Source organism: Artemia franciscana, chromosome 6, assembly GCF_032884065.1.
Source record: "Artemia franciscana chromosome 6, ASM3288406v1, whole genome shotgun sequence".
Taxonomy (NCBI): domain Eukaryota; kingdom Metazoa; phylum Arthropoda; class Branchiopoda; order Anostraca; family Artemiidae; genus Artemia; species Artemia franciscana.
This window is the reverse complement of record NC_088868.1, coordinates 11,110,360-11,128,543: the sequence shown is the minus strand read 5'-3', so window position 1 is coordinate 11,128,543 and position 18,184 is coordinate 11,110,360. Positions and strand designations below refer to the sequence as shown.

At 37.0% G+C, this 18,184-nt stretch overlaps 1 protein-coding gene across 3 annotated transcripts in view; it reads left to right on the top strand.

The window, feature by feature from the left end:
* LOC136028041 (uncharacterized) overlaps window positions 1-18,184 on the top strand; it is a 71,426-nt gene that overhangs the window by 17,221 nt on the left and 36,021 nt on the right. For 2 of the 3 annotated variants that reach the window (XM_065705631.1, XM_065705632.1), the window contains exons 3-4: window positions 3,755-6,002; window positions 15,810-15,899. In XM_065705631.1, coding sequence (XP_065561703.1) covers window positions 3,755-6,002; window positions 15,810-15,899 — 2,338 coding nt within the window. The remainder of the gene's footprint in view (window positions 1-3,754; window positions 6,003-15,809; window positions 15,900-18,184) is intronic. The other variant, XM_065705634.1, reaches the window with a different exon arrangement.

The following is an 18,184-nucleotide window of genomic DNA, read 5'->3' as shown; positions in this document are numbered from 1 at the left end:
CGATTTTGAGAAAAAATGAGCAGGGGAGTAGGCATAGTTACCCTCCAAGTTTTTGGTTATTTAAAAAAGCAACTAAAACTTTTAATTTTTTACGAACGTTTTTATTAGTAAAAATATACATAACTTACAAATTAGCTTACGTAACGAACTTCTATATTCGTATGTTTTTATTATGTATATGAGGGGGTTCACTACATCGTCAATACCTCGCTCTTTACACTAAAGCTTAAATTTTGTCCCAATTTCCTAAGAATGACCCCTGAATCATAAAGGCCGTAGAATAAATAGTTGAAATTAATAAAGTTAGTTTAGCGTAAAAAGCAAGGTATTAGGAGGAGGTTAACCCCTCATATACATAATAATTTCTATTATATTTAAGTTTTAATGCTGCTCCTTACTTTCAGTTGAAAAAACTTTTTATATTTATTTTTTCATTGTTCTTTAAGAAATGCTAAAAATCCTGCGCCCCCTTCATGGAAATTTTCTTCCCCCATGAAAAAATCCTTCATGGAAAGAACCCCCCGCGTAACTCCCTCTCCCAACCAACAAAATCCCCCTGAAAGCGTCTGTACACTTCGCAATAACCATTACTATGTGTAAACACTGGTCAAAGTTTGTAACTTGCAGCCCCTCCCACGGGGACTGATGAGGAGTAAGTCGTCCCCAAAGACATAGTTATTAGGTTTTTCGACTATGTTGAATAAAATGGCTTTCTCAAAATTTTGATCCGGTCACTTTGGGGAAAAAATGAGCGTGGGAGTGGGCCTAGGTGCCCTCCAATTTTTTGGTCACTTAAAAAGGGCACTAGAACTTCATTTCCGTTAGAATGAGCCCTCACACGACATTCTAGGACCAATGGGTCGATACAATCACCCCTGGAAAAAAACAAAAACAAACGAATAAACACGCATCCGTGACCTGTCTTGTGGCAAAAAATGCAAAATTCCACATTTTTGTAGATAGATGCTTGAAACTTCTACTCTTGGGTTCTCTGATACGCTGAATCTGATGGTGTAATTTTGTTAAGATGAAATGATTTTAAGGGGTATTTCCCCCTATTTTCTAAAAAAAGGCAAATTTTCTCAGACTCGTAACTTTTGATAGGTAAGTCGAAACTTAACGAAACTTATGTATTTAAAATCAGCATCAAAATGCAATTCTTTTGATGTAACTATTGTTATAAAAATTCCTTTTTTAGAGTTTTGGTTACTATTGAGCCGGGTCGCTCCTTACTACAGTTCGTTACCACGAACTGTTTGATCAGTTGAACGAGGGTTGTGTTTCACGATTATTCAGTTTAACGGGTATTGAGTTTGACTCAGGTGCACGGGCGTTGAGTAGCTGGAGGCGTTGACTCTTCAGTTACACGAATGTTCAGTCGCACCTGTGGTGAGATGCATGAAGGTTCAGTTACATTTGTTCATTTACACAGCGTTTAGTTACACGAGAGTTCACTTGTAATGGGAACTTTCTAAAAATATGCTCAAAAGAGCGTAACACATCCTTTTTACACTATTCAGTCTTCATTACTTTTTTTTCTGATAGTCTGATTTTCTATTCAAATGCTAAAACTAGCAGTATGTGTGAACAGCACAGTTTCCCTGTCTAAAAGGTTCCTTGTTTTTCTTTTGAGGTTATTTTTGTTTAGATATTCCTCTGGGAACTTTTGATTTTCTTTTAATTCTATTTCATATTTTGCTGAAGTCGCCAGAATTACAAAAATACCCCAAAACCTTGAAGTGCTATCAGGAATTTTAAATGTATTTCTAATCTATATTTTTCCATGTATTTTTATGTCTTTTTCAACTCTACTTTCATAACTCTACTTTTCAACTCTGCCCCGCTCTTTGCGCTAAAGTTTGACTCTGTCTTTCAACTCTACTTTTTAAAACAGTAAAAAACTTTAGCGAAAGAGCGGGGCGTTGAGGAGGGAACAGGCCCTTTTATATACGGAGTAATTTCTGTTCATTTTAAGTTTTAATATCGCTCCTTACTTTCAGTTAAAAAACTTGTTTTTTATTTAATTTCTGAACGTTTTTAAATTAAGGCATGTTTTGATTTTGGCTCTCCGCACATGAATAATTAAAACGAAATTTACTTTCGTAAATTTCGGGGGGAGGGACTACCCTCCCCCCAAGACTCTTATGGGACCCCCGCATGCTTGTGTTAGCTATTTTATCCAATTTGTGGCTCTGTATCAATACTTTTATGATGGTTTTAAAATAATTATACCCTATTCTACTAAGAAGGGTCATCTTAAACAGCCCTTCAAAGCCGTGTATTATTTTAACGAGTCCTGCATTCCCCCCACCTAACTCTCTTAATTTTAGATCTAAATACGGTAACTAAGCTTTTCAAGTGTCAAGAATACCACCTTTATTGTCAAATTTCAGGTTTTTTACATCGATTTTTGGCAACAAAACATTTCTCAGTTAATTATTTTAACAAATGTCGCATTTTCTTTCTTCCAAACCCTGTATATTTCATATTTAAATGACAAAACCTGTCAAGTGTCAGAAATATATCTTTGTTTCAAAATTTCATAGTTCTAACGTCAATTTTTGACAAAAAATACTTCTCAACTCATTATTTTACTAGATTTATTCGAAGAGCAATTTCTTAGAGCCTGCTAGGGGGAAAAAATAATGGACCTCATCCTTAATAGACCTCAAAAAAGCAAATTATGTCAGAATATTTATTTGCTTGGACAATAGCATAAAAAAGAAACTATTCCCCTGCATTTTCATTTTGCTTCACTTGCTATGCACCATGTTTTCTATTTATCTTTTCCCATAAGAATGGCTGTTTGTTATTAGGAATTGGGGTTAATTTTCCGGGTAACTGTAATTCAAATCGAAAGTAAAACCGTTCAAAATAGGGATGATACCTTTTTATTGACAGTGAATAGATATAAAATTATTTAACTGGATATTTCGAACACATATACTGTGTTCATCATCAGCAGTAAAACTGCTGTTTGAGTTCTGCTGATGATGAACACTGTATATGTGTTCGAAATATCCAGTTAAATAATTTTATATCTATTCACTGTCAATAAAAAGGTATCATCCCTATTTTGAACTGTTTTACTTTCGTCATGGAAAGGCAGTGTGGTCTTCGAAGTTATCTATGTAATTTAAATTATAAAAATAGCGGGGGAACGACTATTCAACTACAAATCCAAGTCGGAGTTGGCTGCGAAAGGAAGATTTTTTTTTATCAGAGGTAGGGTACTACAGATTTTGGTATCAAAAGCTCCAATCTCCATATTTTCTGTCAGCGACAAAATAGGATATTTTATTACAAAAAAACAGAACCTACCAAATACTTTATTAACTAAATAGGTTAAGAGAAAATAAGGTTATTATAATGACTAAAAATATTCAAAGAGCTGTGATATAAGCTAAATATGTTTTCTAACAAGTGTAACAATATCTTTGAGCTACCATTGCGATCCGGTGGCTATAAGTCATGATTCAGTTTTGAAAGTTAATGCAGCTGAAATTTACCCCTCTCCCCAAAGTGAGTACACTAGACCAGTTCACAAAATCTCCACTCTAGCATTTTGGTTGTCAAGATACTTCAGTGTTTTGGGTTAAAAAGATAATAGTAACTTTTTTTTTTCTCGCATTAAAAAATACTAGTTGGCTTATATGTAATTGCTGTCAATTTGATGTTCTCTATCTGAAAGATTTAAAACACTTTCGAGCAACCAGTTATTTTTACTTTTTAAAGAGTTGTTCTCCCTTTCCAGACCCAGTTCTACCTCCCTTGTTGACACTACGTTTATGGAACAATTGTTCTTGAAGCGCTCAAAGCTTGTAGAAGTCATTGTTCAGCTGAAAGAAAAAAGGTTGAAGATTGAAGAGAAAATAAAAGCTTCTTTTGAATCTCTTGAGAGAGTGAAGGCATCAAAGAAAAAAATCAGCAAATACCTGAATGATATGCGTGTAGCTAAACAGAGTAACAAACTACTCGAGAAAGACTTTAAAGAAGTTAAAAAGAAGGCTGAAGGAATTCGGATTGAAATGGAATCATTAAGTGATGCTGATCTTATCAAAAGAAACAGTTTTTTCAATAGACTTCAAGAACTTCAAAAATTAGATTCAAGACTTCAAGAGATCAAAAAAGAGATTGAAAATCATCAAACCAGTGTTTTATTACCTGTATCAGTTTCATTTCAAGAGGTTCTAATCGCTGAACAGATGAAATTTCAAAACTTACAGGAAAAATGCAGTCACTTGGAGGTGCAGAGAGATGAGATCAAGGTCCGACAAGAAAATCTGGAGAAACAGCTTGAAGAAAACAAAATGGAGTTGGACAAGGAATTACTGAAACAGAAAAAAATTTGCTCAGTCCTAGAGAAAGATATATCAGTTGCATATACAGCTGAAGTTACTTCTCCATGCTATCCACGTGTAGAAAGTCTGTTTAAGAACGAAGAAACCCCAAGTCCAGATTCACAGCCAACATTTACTGAAGCATGCCTTTCCACTTTGAGTAGCTCTTCTTTTGAAACTATTTGTTCCACTCTTCAAATGGAAAACCAAAGAGAATGTCAAAATATCAAGGAAACACACTCAACCCGTCGTGTGGAGTCCCCAGAGAACCAGCTGCAACAACCTAGTCCAGATTCTAGGATGTCCCCCTCAAACGTGGTATCAGAACTGAATAACTTATGTTCGTCGGGCGGGCTAGTGAAAAATGAAGTTATAAGTCGTCCTTATGTGAATCCTGACGCTAGAGAAGGTCCAATGAACAATAAAACAGTGCTGAAATTAAAAGATGTAAAAAAAGAAAGTTTATTTCCGAGAGAAACAAAATTGGCATTCAAACGTTTGGTGTCCCTCGTGTTACGTGCAGAGCCTGAAAAACCTGAAAACATTGTGCTACAAAAGGAATTTGTGGTGTCACTAATCAGCATGGATGCTTGGCCAGAGCTTTACTCACAAGTACAACGGACGAATGTTCTCTATCAGGAAATTCCATATTCAGTATTTATTGAAGATTTAGAAAAAATTCAAGCTTCAAACAACCCTTTACCTGATTCATCTACCTCTGTTAGTCCTGAGGCAACTTTAGAAAATAACAATCATTTAGCCCTGCATAATGCAGAACTAGCTTTTTCAAACTCAACTCAGTCCTTGCCGGAACAAGCATCGTCTAACCATTTGTCTAATGCCTCTAATAATGTATCAGGTCCAAATTTATCAGAAATGCAGCACGAATATCACAGGAACTACTACCAGAGACATTACAATCAGCAACAAAATAGGCAAGGGTTTCATCAACCAAATTACACCAATAATAATCTCATGTTTCAGCAAGACAGTTCAAACAACCCTTTACCTGATTCATGTACCTCTGTTAGTCCTGAAGCAACTTCAGAAAATAACAATAATTTTGCCCTGCATAATACGGAACTATTTTTTTCAAACTCAACTCAGTCGTTGCCAGAACAAGCATCATCTAACCATTTGTCAAATGCCTCTAGTAATTCATCAGGTCCGAATTTATCAGAAATGCGGTACGAATATCACAGGAATTGCCATCAGAAACATTACATTCGACAACAAAATAGGCAAGGGTTTTATCAACCAAATTACACCAATGGTAATCACATGCTTGTGAACTGGCTTCAAGACAGTTCTGTGAGTCAGAATTGGCAGCAGAATATATACCCGTCACAGCTACTAGACAGCAGCATCAATAATTCTTCTTGTTTACCCAATAGGAGCTATGCACAAGCAGGAAACCTAAATTTAAATCTTCACAGTGATCAGGGAACACCCCATTTTCCTCCAAGAAGTCAGACACAAGCAAGGAACCAACGCATGAATAAGAAAATGCAACCAACTGTTCGTCACTGGCACCAGAATGCTTTCTCCACTAACCTACGCCCGCAATATGTTCAGAACCACGCCATGACTCGGCCTTCTTTTCTGGTACCTGAACCTCTTATACAAAATAGAAATATAGACGTGATTCTGCAAGGATTAACGGTAAGAATTTCTAAATTAATTGTCTGTTTTGATGCCTAATCTTTTTTCCTATCTAGTAATTCTCAAAAGTCTTATCCATTGATATTTTTTTGAAGATTACAGCTTCAATTCTGAAAAAAAGAAAAATTATGTAGTTTTTAAAAGAAAAAATAGTGCTGCGATGGGAAGAAAAAATGGTGATAATGGAGGAAGATAAAAGTTTACCAATATTGTTATTATAATCCAAGTAATCTGTACAAAAAAATAGTTTGGTATGATATTTCAATTATATTCGTTTGCAAACGCAAGCACAATACAAGATCGAATTATACATCACATTTGGTGTTTTCATTCGTTCTATCAGAGTTGTGTAATATGGCTGGGAAGTCTTCGATTCATTTATAATGGCTTCAACCTGTTTGGTCCTGTCTTATTGATCCGTAAGAGCGATATTTCTTATTCTAAGCTAAATATTTACTCATGCTGGATGCGGGACAAATTTAGTAGTTTTAACCCAGAATCGACAAGACTGAACTTTGACTATAGGATAACTTTTGCAATCTTCACTAAGATGGAGTTCAGGAGTCTGTAATTTCTCTTTGAGTGTCCCGGCCGTCATTTATATTCCTTTTGTCCCGGTGTCCCGGTCTGTAACGTCATAAAGTCTTCAATCGCTCTGGTGTTGCAGCCAGCTGAGGAAGTTTAACTTTTCCTGAGGCGCAACACATTCCCATTGTTTCACCATTAAATTTCAAGGCCTTGCAATAGGGACCGTTTGGGCTGTATTTGAATGCCAGGCGATAATTTTGACGTTGCTCTTGTGATTCCTCGGCACGCTTTCGTTTGGCATTATGTCTTTGAGCCGCAAGCCTGTTTTTACGTTGTTCTTGTGATTCCTCGGCATGATTTTTTTGGTAATTTCTCTTTGAGCCTCAAGCCTGTTTTCACGTTGTTCTTGTGATTCCTCGGCACGCTTTCTTTTGGTATTATCTCTTTGAGCCGCGAGCCTGTTTTCACGTTGTTCTTGTGATTCCTCGGCACGATATTTTTGGTAATTTCTCTTTGAGACGCAAGCCTGTTTTCACGTTGTTCTTGTGATTCCTTGGCAAGATTTCTTTTCTTACTTTCTCTTTTAGCCGCAAGCCTTTTGGCATTAACTCTTTGAGCAGCTTCCTCGGCTATTTCTTCTGCCATTGTAGGATTTATACTGAAATTTCTCTTTGAATCGCCCCCTTATATACTTATAATGACGTCATATGCGTACAAACAAACAAACATACAACTTATTTATATATATAACTAGCTGTTGGGGTGGCGCTTTGCGCCACCCCAACACCTAGTTGGTGGGGGTGCTTCGTGTCCCCCCCCAAGCCCCCGCGCGCGCAAGTCGTTACGCGTCATATTAGTTACGCGCCATTGCAGTTGTGTCCCTGTGTCCAACCTGTGAATATAGATATATATATAATACTAGCTGTTGGGGTGGCGCTTCGCGCCACCCCAACACCTAGTTGGTGGGGCGCTTCGCGCCCCCCCCAAGCCCCCCCGCGCGCGTAAGTCGTAACGCGCATTATTAGTTACGTGCCATTGTAGTTGTGTCCCTGTGTCCCACCTGTGAATATAGATAGATTTATATATGTGTTTCAAACTACGTAAAACTTGCGAATATACAACATTCTTGGCTTTCCCATTGTCTGTGCATATACAAAGCCTTATGTACTAATAATGACGTCATATGCAAACGCTCTTTTTACAAACAAACAAACATGCATACACACAACTCGTTTTTATATAGATAGATAGATAGATAGATACAATACAAATTAACTGCGTAAAACTTGCGAATATACAACATTCTTCGCTGTCAAATTGTCGCTACATATAAATAGATTGTCAGGTTTACCGACCCTCGAACATGCAACGTACAATTGTCCATGGGAAAAACAATCAGTATTAAGATCTATACCACATTTTTCTAATGATTGACCTTGAGCTTTGTTAATGGTGATTGCAAATGCTAATCGAATTGGGAATTGCAATCCTTTAAATTGAAAAGGCAGATCCGTTGGAATCATGGGAATGCGAGGAATAAGAACAGCCTCACCCTCAAAAGGCCCTGTCAAGATTGTGGCCTCTATTAGGTTTTCCATTGTTTTTTTTACGGCAAGTCGCGTGCCATTGCAAAGCTTTGGTGGGTTGATATTCCTTAAAAGTATTATTGGTACGCCTATTTTTAGTTGCAGCACGTGTGGGGGAAACCCTGAAAGATCTATGGAATTTAAAAATTCAGATGGATAATTAACCGCTTCATTTGGTTCCAAAACTGTGTCGACTGACTTGTAAAGGACTGCCTGGTCTCGAATCTTGGTCAAAACAATATTGTTGATTTCGTGGACGTCTATATTTTTGGGTGCGAGAATCGCTCTTTCACTTAACCATTTATTATTTTTATAATTTTTTAGAATATTCGGAAATACTTTTTCAATCAATTCATTTTTGGACGTCACTAAATTACAGAAATCAGCAGGTAGTTGTATACATCCTGAAATTGAGTCTACTGGGAGCTTTCCGTTTCCAATTGCCAGCAATTGATCTGAAAATGTTTGACCAGAGTCATCGTTTTGCAATCGGACACGCATATCTGTAGTTAATTTTAATATTTTTACATGTGCCCATAAATTAGAATTTTTCAGGCAAGCATTCATTTCGTCTGCAGGAGTTGATCTAGGTATTATAGGTAATGTTTGCCTGAAATCTCCCGCAAGCAATAATAATGTGCTGCCAAAGGGTTTCGACTTGCCTCTCAAATCTTTCAAGCATTGATCCAGAGCCTTGAGCGATTTTTTGTGTGCCATTGTGCACTCATCCCAAATAATAAGTTTGCATTGCTGCAATACTTTACCCATCCCAGATGATTTGGAAATATTGCACGTGGGAGTTTCTGTAGAATGCAAATTCAGAGGCAATTTCAAAGCGGAATGAGCAGTTCTTCCACCAGGCAGCAATGTTGCGGCTATTCCGGACGACGCAATTGCCAACGCTATATCATTTTTTGATCGAATTGATGCCAGAATCAGTTTTATCACAAACGTTTTACCAGTACCTCCTGGCGCATCCAAAAAGAAAATTTCTCCAACGTTGTTATCGACACAATGCATTATCGTATCATAAATGTCTTTTTGTTCCGACGTTAACTTGGAAATGTTATTTTGTAGATACGACAATAGATCACTCGTACTGTAACTTTATTCACGATCCAATTCTACACATGTCGAAACAGCAGCGATACGGTTAGGTGAAGGCATTCCCAAATCCTGAAGAGGTTTGTTTGCCATACGTACGCACAAATCTTCTATAATAACTAAAGTGTAGTTATAAATTTCTGATGTAAAATCAAAAGTCATATCTGACGTCTCTAACTGTTTTCGATGGAGTATATCTTCGGACATTTTTGACTTATATTTTTCCCATAACTCTGTAGGAGCTGATGGAGAGCAAGTTGTTAAAATGATGCCAAACAATGCACGAATTTGACTTGGGGTTGACGTTTCGCACGCGTCATTGATGCAGTTATCCCAGTGTTGGTCATTCTCCAATAAATTCAGAGCTTGGCATGCACTACAGTAAGTGTCATGTATAGTACCGTTTACAGTTCTCAAATACTCAAAGGATGTCGGACCGGGTACATTCACCAAAAGCAGGCGTAGAAAGAAGCATTCATGTTGATTGGGGTGAACGGTGTAGAGTCTTCCTATCGTGGTATCTTTGAAGATGGTAGGTTGGCTGTCGACTGACTTACCCTGTTTTCGACGTTCAAATACTTTATTTTTAGTATTCCACGTGTAATACGAAGGCACTTCAGTATACAGCAGTTTTTTTTGCAAAAGAATCATTTTTGCAAAGCGAAAAAAGAGCAGTTAATGTTGTATCTGGTGGATTCAGGGCTCTTTGTTGCACGTTGGTTTCCGTGAAATAAACACGTTGACCATTCTGTAAATGTACCGCTAAGTGAACAACAGCTGGACTACGTTCATGTATCGAAAATGAAAGAATTCGCCAAACAGCTTCATTACTGCTTATGTATCTTCCAGCCTGATATTGTACGATTTCGTCGAAATCTTTGATTTCGGGCTGCAAGCCAAAAACTGCCATGTCACTGCCTTTGTTGACGTATTTACATATGTATTTGATTGCCTTTACGGAGTTACAGTATTCAACGTTTATGTGTGCATTAAATGTTTTTGATAATAATGGGGAATATGGAACAACCCACTGGTTATCTACTTCGATGGTGGTACCGTTACGCTTCTTTATTATTGCTGTTTTACCGCCATCTTCAGTAGATCTTCTTCTATATTGTGGGTAACCATCATTGCCAGTAATTGTCTTTGATACTAAAAGTCGAGGATATTGCTTTGTGCACCTTCCTTTGGCCATGCATGGTGAATTTTCGTTCAGTGCACCGCAAGGTCCATGTATCATATTTTTTACAATAATATCATGTAACCCCTTATCGACATTTTTATCAGGTATTTCAGCGGAAATCACATCATCAATTTCGTTCGAAGTAATTTTTTTATGTAGCCAGATTAGTATATGTGCGTGTGGCAAACCTCGTTTTTGCCATTCCACTGAGTACATCCAGCATCGCACTGACCCAAACACTTCAAATTTTACTATGTAGTTTATCAGTGATTTCAACTTTTGCCGGAAGACACGGGCCGTAATGTCATGCCTATGAACCGCCGATTGGCCTTGAAGTAAAAGCTGCAGTATCTCGTCCCAAGATTGATTACATGTAAATGTAATAAATAAATCTGGACGACCATAGAGACGAACATACGCAATAGCATCTTGAGCATATTCATGCATATGACGGGGACTGCCAGCATATGACGAAGGTAAAATTGTTAATCTTCCAACGTTTGTGGTATTACCGTCATTTATAACTGCATCTCGCAAATGAATGTATTGTTCAGAGCGGAGCTTGGTCTGATTCAGGCGGATATATAGCAAACGTTCTGATTCAATTTTAGCATACATATCAAAGACAAATTGGTGAAACAATTCACGGCATTTTAAAATATAATTTTCTTCATCCTGCCGAATCATTAGTCTATAGGAATAATAATGCATTGCACTGCCTTTCTTATTCATTTCTTTGTTAGTGGCTGGATTCATCAATTTAATATTAAAGTGATAGCCGTCGGCTCCATCCCAAAAAATGATAGGATATTGTAGGGCATCGTAGCATCGATGAGTTTCAGCAATTCTTAACAACTGAGCGTTTCGCTTATGAAGAATAATATCTTGAGGTAAAAACTGATCACCGACCATAACGATTGCCACTTCGTCGATAGTTGGAGCATTGTATCTACGCACATGTTGGCCAGGAGGCATTTTGTCAGCGGAAATAACAATTTTATGCGTATCAGTAGTCATCAAATCGATGGCTGTTTTGAACAGACGCACTAAATTATTATTTTCGTGGAAAAGATGTTGCAATTGGGAAACGATTGTCCTTTCAACCTTGGAGAAATTTCGCAACGTGCATTCAATTCAGAATTTCTATCACTGATGAAGTACAATTGTAAAAATTTATGATTCTCGCCTGAGAATGGTAGAAGGGACCCTGCTCTATGATAAATTTGCCCTTTTACTTTGAAAGTAGACATAAATTGATCTGGATTTTCGATTTGGGCTCCAAACGACGTCATTTGGAAACATGAGTTGTATTTTCTGATTTTTGACAAAAAACGCTTAGATTCTGACGTAGTTCCAGTAAGGAAAGTCTTCAATGGCTCTGGTGGTGCAGCCAATAGAGGAAGTTTAACTTTTCCTGAGGCGCAACACATTCCCATTGTTTCACCATTGAATTTCAAGGCCTTGCAATAGGGACAAATTTTAGACATTGTCCCGATTTGAACACATCTACTCAAGCTATAATCATCGACTGGGCTGTACCTGAATGCCAGGCGATAACTTTCAGGTTGCTCTGATTCCTCGGCACGCTTTCTTCTCTTACTTTCTCTATCAGCAGCAAGCCTGATTTCTTGCTGTTCTTGTGATTCCTCGGCACGCTTTCTTTTCCTACTTTCTCTATCAGCAGCAAGCCTGATTTCTTGCTGTTTTTGTGATTCCTCGGCACGCCTTCTTTTTTCACTTTCTCTTTTAGCAGCAAGTCTGCTTTCGCGTTGCTCTGGTAGTTCCTCGGCACGCTTTCTTTTCTGACTTTCTCTATCAGCAGCAAGTTTTTTGGCATAGACTCTTTGAGCATCTTCATCGGCTTTTGCCATTGTAAGTTCATCAGTCATTTTAAACTTAAACATTAATAGATTTCTACGTGAACATATATGTCTTAAATATCTTTAATGACGTCACCGTCATAGCAAAAATGACGACAACTAACTTCATGACGTCAGTCGATACAGAAACATGACGTCACCTGATCCACAGACAGACAACTTATTTTTATATATATAGATATATATTTTTAACTACGTAAAACTTGCGAATGTACAACATTCTTGGCTGTCCCATTGTCTGTGCATATAAATAAATTGTCAGGTTTACCGACTCTTTAACATGCAACATATAATTGTCCATGGGAAAAACAATCTGTATTCAGATCTATACCTCATTATTCTAATGATTGCCCTTGAGCTTTGTTGATGGTGATTGCTAATCGAACATTCCCTGTGTCCCTCTCTGTGTCCCGGTCGTCATTTGTGTCCCGGTGTCCCAGTCTGTAATTTGTCTTTGGGTGTCTTGGTCGTCATTTCTATTCCCTGTGTCTGCGGTGTCCCGGTCGTCATTTTTGTCCCGGTCGTCATTTGTGGTCCGGTGTCCCGGTCTGTAATTTCTCTTCGAGTGTCCTGGTCGTCATTTATATTCCCTGTGTCCCGGTCGTCATTTGTGTCCCGGTGCTTTGTTGATGGTGATTGCTAATCGAACATTCCTTGTGTCCCGGTCGCTTTCTCTTTGAGTGTCCCGGTCGTCATTTGTATTCCCTATGTCCCGGTGTCCCGGTCGTCATTTGTGTCCCGATGTCCCGGTGTGTAATTTCGTCAATCAACAAACATGACGTCAGTCGACACACAACCCAACACCTAGTTGGTGGGGGCGCTTCGCACCCCCCTCCATGGGAAAAACAATCTGTATTCAGATCTATACCTCATTATTCTAATTATTGCCCTTGAGCTTTGTTGATGGTGATTGCTAATCGAACATTCCCTGTGTCCCTTTCGTCATTTATATATCTCTCTATGCCCCCCGGCGTCCCAGTTGCTGTTGTTTCCATGTGTCCCGGTCGTCATTTGTGTCCCGGTGTCCCAGTCTGTAATTTCTCTTTGAGTGTCGCGGTCGTCATTTATATTCACTGTGTCGCGGTGTCCCGGTCGTCATTTTTGTCCCGGTCGTCATTTGTGTTCCGGTGTCCCGGTCTGTAATTTCTCTTTGAGTGTCCTGGTCGTCATTTATATTCCCTGTGTCCCGGTGCTTTATTGATGGTGATTGCTAATCGAACATTCCTTGTGTCCCGGTCGCTTTCTCTTTGAGTGTCCCGGTCGTCATTTATATTCCCTATGTCCCGGTGTCCCGGTCGTCATTTGTGTCCCGATGTCCCGGTGTGTAATTTCGTCAATCAACAAACATGACGTCAGTCGAACACAAACATGACGTCACTCGACACACACACACACAGACAACTTATATATATATATATATATATATATATATATATATATATATATATATATATATATATATATATATATATATATATATATATATATATATATATATATATATATATATATATACTGAATATATTGAACAGAATTGATCACAAATAAATAGTAAAATGGCATAAAATCATTCTCTAATTACCTTAACTTTTCTGTCAGTTGGGGAAGCCACCTTTTAATTTACTGATCCCGTAATCACCTTAGCTTTCCTGTCTGTAGGTGAAGCCACCTTTAGTAAAATTATCTTTAATAATTTTTTTTCTAATTCAAAGACTACGTAAAAATTTTGGAATCCCATTCACTATGCATGCTATTGGCTATATTGTGAGTTGTTTCTATTTCACCTAACATAAATTTGTTCGGAAGAATTTTGTTAACAAATATATTTCTACTAAAAGAAAGTTGTTATGGAACGTTGTGAGGGAAATTTAACTTTCAAATCCGAACGTTATAAAAGATAATTAGAAATATATTTTTGGGCCTTAGATTAACAGATAGACAGTTGAAAAAAAAAACCTTGTAAAGTTCTTCATTTAAAAAATAGTCGTGAACGACTTTGTGTTTTATAATTTGTTATTATTGTCCATTTTATTTACCAATTTTGAATTTTTAAAGACTGTTTTAGATCTTTGTTTACAAATTAACCTTTCATTTTCTAAATTGTGTCAAATCCTGTAAATACCAAAAACTATTGCTAACTATTGAAATGGCGAAAACACGCCTTTAGATATTGGGAAAATGAAAATAATGGACCTTAACAATTTATAGTTTGCTCTCGATTTTTATCTTTAGTGTGATTCTTCATGACTTCGTTTGATTGTGTTTTCTTGGGGGGTTTGTTTGTCTTATTTTATCAGTAAGAATACTCAGGGAAAGTTTGTACATACCTGTAGGATAAAAACATTCTCTTCCAGTCTGAAAATAATGCAATTTTTTCTATTTTCTATCTTTTTCCATTCTTTTTATAATGACTTTTTTCTCGTTTGAAAATTTTTTAACTCTGAAAATAATCCAAAAGGAAAAATAATTCTGATATTAGATATATCTAGTTAGTGGTATATTTATAGAAAATTACATAGGAGCTTCTTGACACAATTGCATTTGGAATAGGGGAACCCTTACGACTCTGCTTAAGAATATAAGTGCTCCTTCATAATATTGAATTTTCGTCACATTTATACTTCATTTCTTTTGCGGTTTGGTTTTTATTTCTCTTTTCTTCCTAATCTATGGTTCCCTTGTGTTTTTTTCTGCTTTACATAAGAAAAAACATAAACATACACTTTATCTGCGGTTAGAAACCAGGAATGTTTACAAAAACATTTGGATTAGAAACCACGAAGCAAGAAAATTTGAAATCATCCGCTTGTATTTCATGTCTACCTCGGAGCAGATACTACTACGACTACTAACAACTCACCGCGGCACCAAGCCGCCTGAGTCCAACGCAGCTAGCTACACAGGCTCCTCTTCCATCCTAATCTATTCAAAGCATCCCTTTTTACACAATCCCATGATACTGACATGAGCAGATACTTCTTGGAAATATTTCTTTTTGAGAGTAGAAAAACCACAAGTAAACCATAGCTTAGGAAACAGAGATAAAGAACAAGCCACGAACAAATTTAGTATAAATATGAATGCAATTCAATGTTGTGATGAAGCACCACAGCATAAATATTACAGTTGCGAAAATTCCAATACTATTTATTAGAAGATTTTTTGGACACATCATTCGCACACCTTTCTTCATGACTGCGTTCGCTATGATCTGATTGAATGACAACAATGCCGAGAAGCAGCTGAAGCTATTGTTTTGACCCGCGCTGTGATGTATCCCGTTTCTGAACCAAATTTCCGCTACTGTTTAATATGTATACTGTGTGAAGCACCTATGACCCTTTGCAATGTCATGGAGAAGCGCCTATATGATTTGTTATAAATATACCTTTAACAATCTATTTCAAGTACATGGACAGTGAAAATGAAACCTAGTTGTTTTTAATCTTAAGTTGAACTGGAATGAGATGAATGAATGTAACGAATCTTAAAATGAAAATTCAGTAATATTCTAGTTATTTTTCAGGGTGTGTGTGTTGTATGCGGGAGGCAAGCAGTCATTTTTTGCAGTATTTGTCATTTGGTTGCTCATCTTTATTGTTCTGAAGCTTGTCAAGTAAGTAAAACAGTTTGGCAACATTTTCAAATTTTTAGCTAAAATACTTAGCCTAATGTTAACGCTGTTGCAATTTTGATTGATGAATTCTCTGTAGCCTCTGGTTGTTCTGCCTGATTTACTACTATATCAGACATATTATGTTGAGACAATTTTTCCTTTGACTTGGTGTGTTCCACAACTCAGCTGTCATTATTAATTAACATTTGTTACTTTTAGCCTGAAATGGTAGATAAAAACATATTTATCCCCTGAAATACTTATAAGACATAAAAAGAAAGGGGGGGGGATGACATTGTAGTTAATGCCGATCTTATAGCAATGTAATTTAATAATAAATTTAGAAAAACCTCAATATCAAGATATCTAAAAATCTGTATTATTTCAACAAAATTCGCAGAGAGCAATTTTGCAACTTGTTTCGCAACCTGAAAAGCATAGCGACTCAACAGCTTCGCAATTACGAAATAGGTATCTTTGGACATCGTGAACTGTCATAAAATAAAAATGAATAATTTCCTGCCTTCTTATGCCATTTAAACGAGTCTCATTCTCGGCGTGAAAGTGTGAACATCTAAACCCTGAGGATAAACCCGTTATAATTGGATATACCATAAGTGCTATAGCTTACGTCGTCGTTAAGACCAAATCAAATTTGAAGAAAACAGTTAAAATAAGTAAAATTTGACTAGGTTTAAAATGATCTCGATGACTTAAATGTGAATGACTATCCTTAGAAATTGAGACGACCGTTGGAAGTATGGCTGACCCAGATGAAATCACTTTCACTCAAGAAAACAATGTGTCTAAATTGCTTGCCTATCTGAAAGAGGCAATCAAATAGCATAGAGTCAGTGGCGGTAAAAGAAATGCTTCCATTGCCTGTGATAGGATCGGTGAACTTTATACTTTTCTAATAGAAGAGAATGCAACATTACTTCTTTTCGCACCGCTCAAACTAACGTACTTACAGCGTTAGCAGGAGTTTTACCAATAGATTTGAGAGCTAAAGAATTAACAATTATGCGCTATGCAAAAAAGGGTAGACCAGAATACTGGCCAGAATTTTCTACACCGGGTATCCCAATATCCAGCAGAACAAAATCACACAGTGTTTGCACAGATGAGATTATAAAAAAAATTTGGATGTTCAATCCGATGATGGCTCACCTCCCTTTCCCTTAGATAGACGTAAACTGAAAATTGCTCTTTATGAAAATTGGTATCAAGGTTTCACTAATAGAGTGAGTTCATGGCCAATACATTTCTTTCCATCAAAAGACCATTTAATAGCTGCTTCTAAAATGAATATTACGCACCAGCTAACGCAAATTATAACAGGACATTGTCGGTTAAATTATTTCTTAAGTAAAATTGGAAAAGCTAGAAGCGGAGAGTGCATTTGTGGTGAAAGTGAAACTTGTAGCCACTTCCTGTTTACTTGTCCTGTTTATTTCTTACAGCGTTTTGGTATGGAACTAGAACTCCATTCTTTAGGAATTAATTTCCCATTTTGTCCTGGCTCAGTAATTTCTGATAAAGTATTAAGGAAATGCTTGAACAGATTTTTGTATTCGACTAGAAGACTGGTTTGATGTTAATATTTGATATTTATACCTGATTGTTGTCTTTGATTGTAGCATTTATTAGTTTCTTCTTCCTTTGTAGTGTTAGTTTGTAGACATTTAGCAGTGAAATACTTGTAAAGGTTTAATCACTTAATAAAATCATCATCATCATCATCATGCAACATTACTGCGAAGAGATAATGACAGACTTTCTGAAATTTTAAGGCTAGAGAAAGAAAACCTACTTCTCAAGTCAAATCCCCTTCCTTTTTCTTCACCCATTGCACCAAGATCGCATATCACTTCATATGCGAGCTCTGTTAAAGGTCCAGAGAAGCATTCGGTTATTCTTGAGCCCCTGATATGTAATGCGAGTCAAAACCATCGTGGAAAAAAAGTTGCGAAAGGTGAGGTAAGAAAAATTGTTTCTGACCTGGGGAAAAAGATCCAGGATAGTGGAAAAAGCTTTTCTGTTTTGAATGCTATGCCTGGAAGGAATGGGAAAATAATCCTTGAATTATCCTCACAAGAGGATGCAAAAAAAGCAGTTCAAGTATTTGAGGAGAAATCGGAACTGACCAGATATAACCCCAAGCAACCAATAAAGAAAAGACCAAGAATGATAGTTAGAAATCTTTCTTGTTCAAAAGATATTGAACAAGTAAGAACCTGTCTTTTAAATAGCAACGCAATTATAGCTGAATTGGAAAGTCGAGA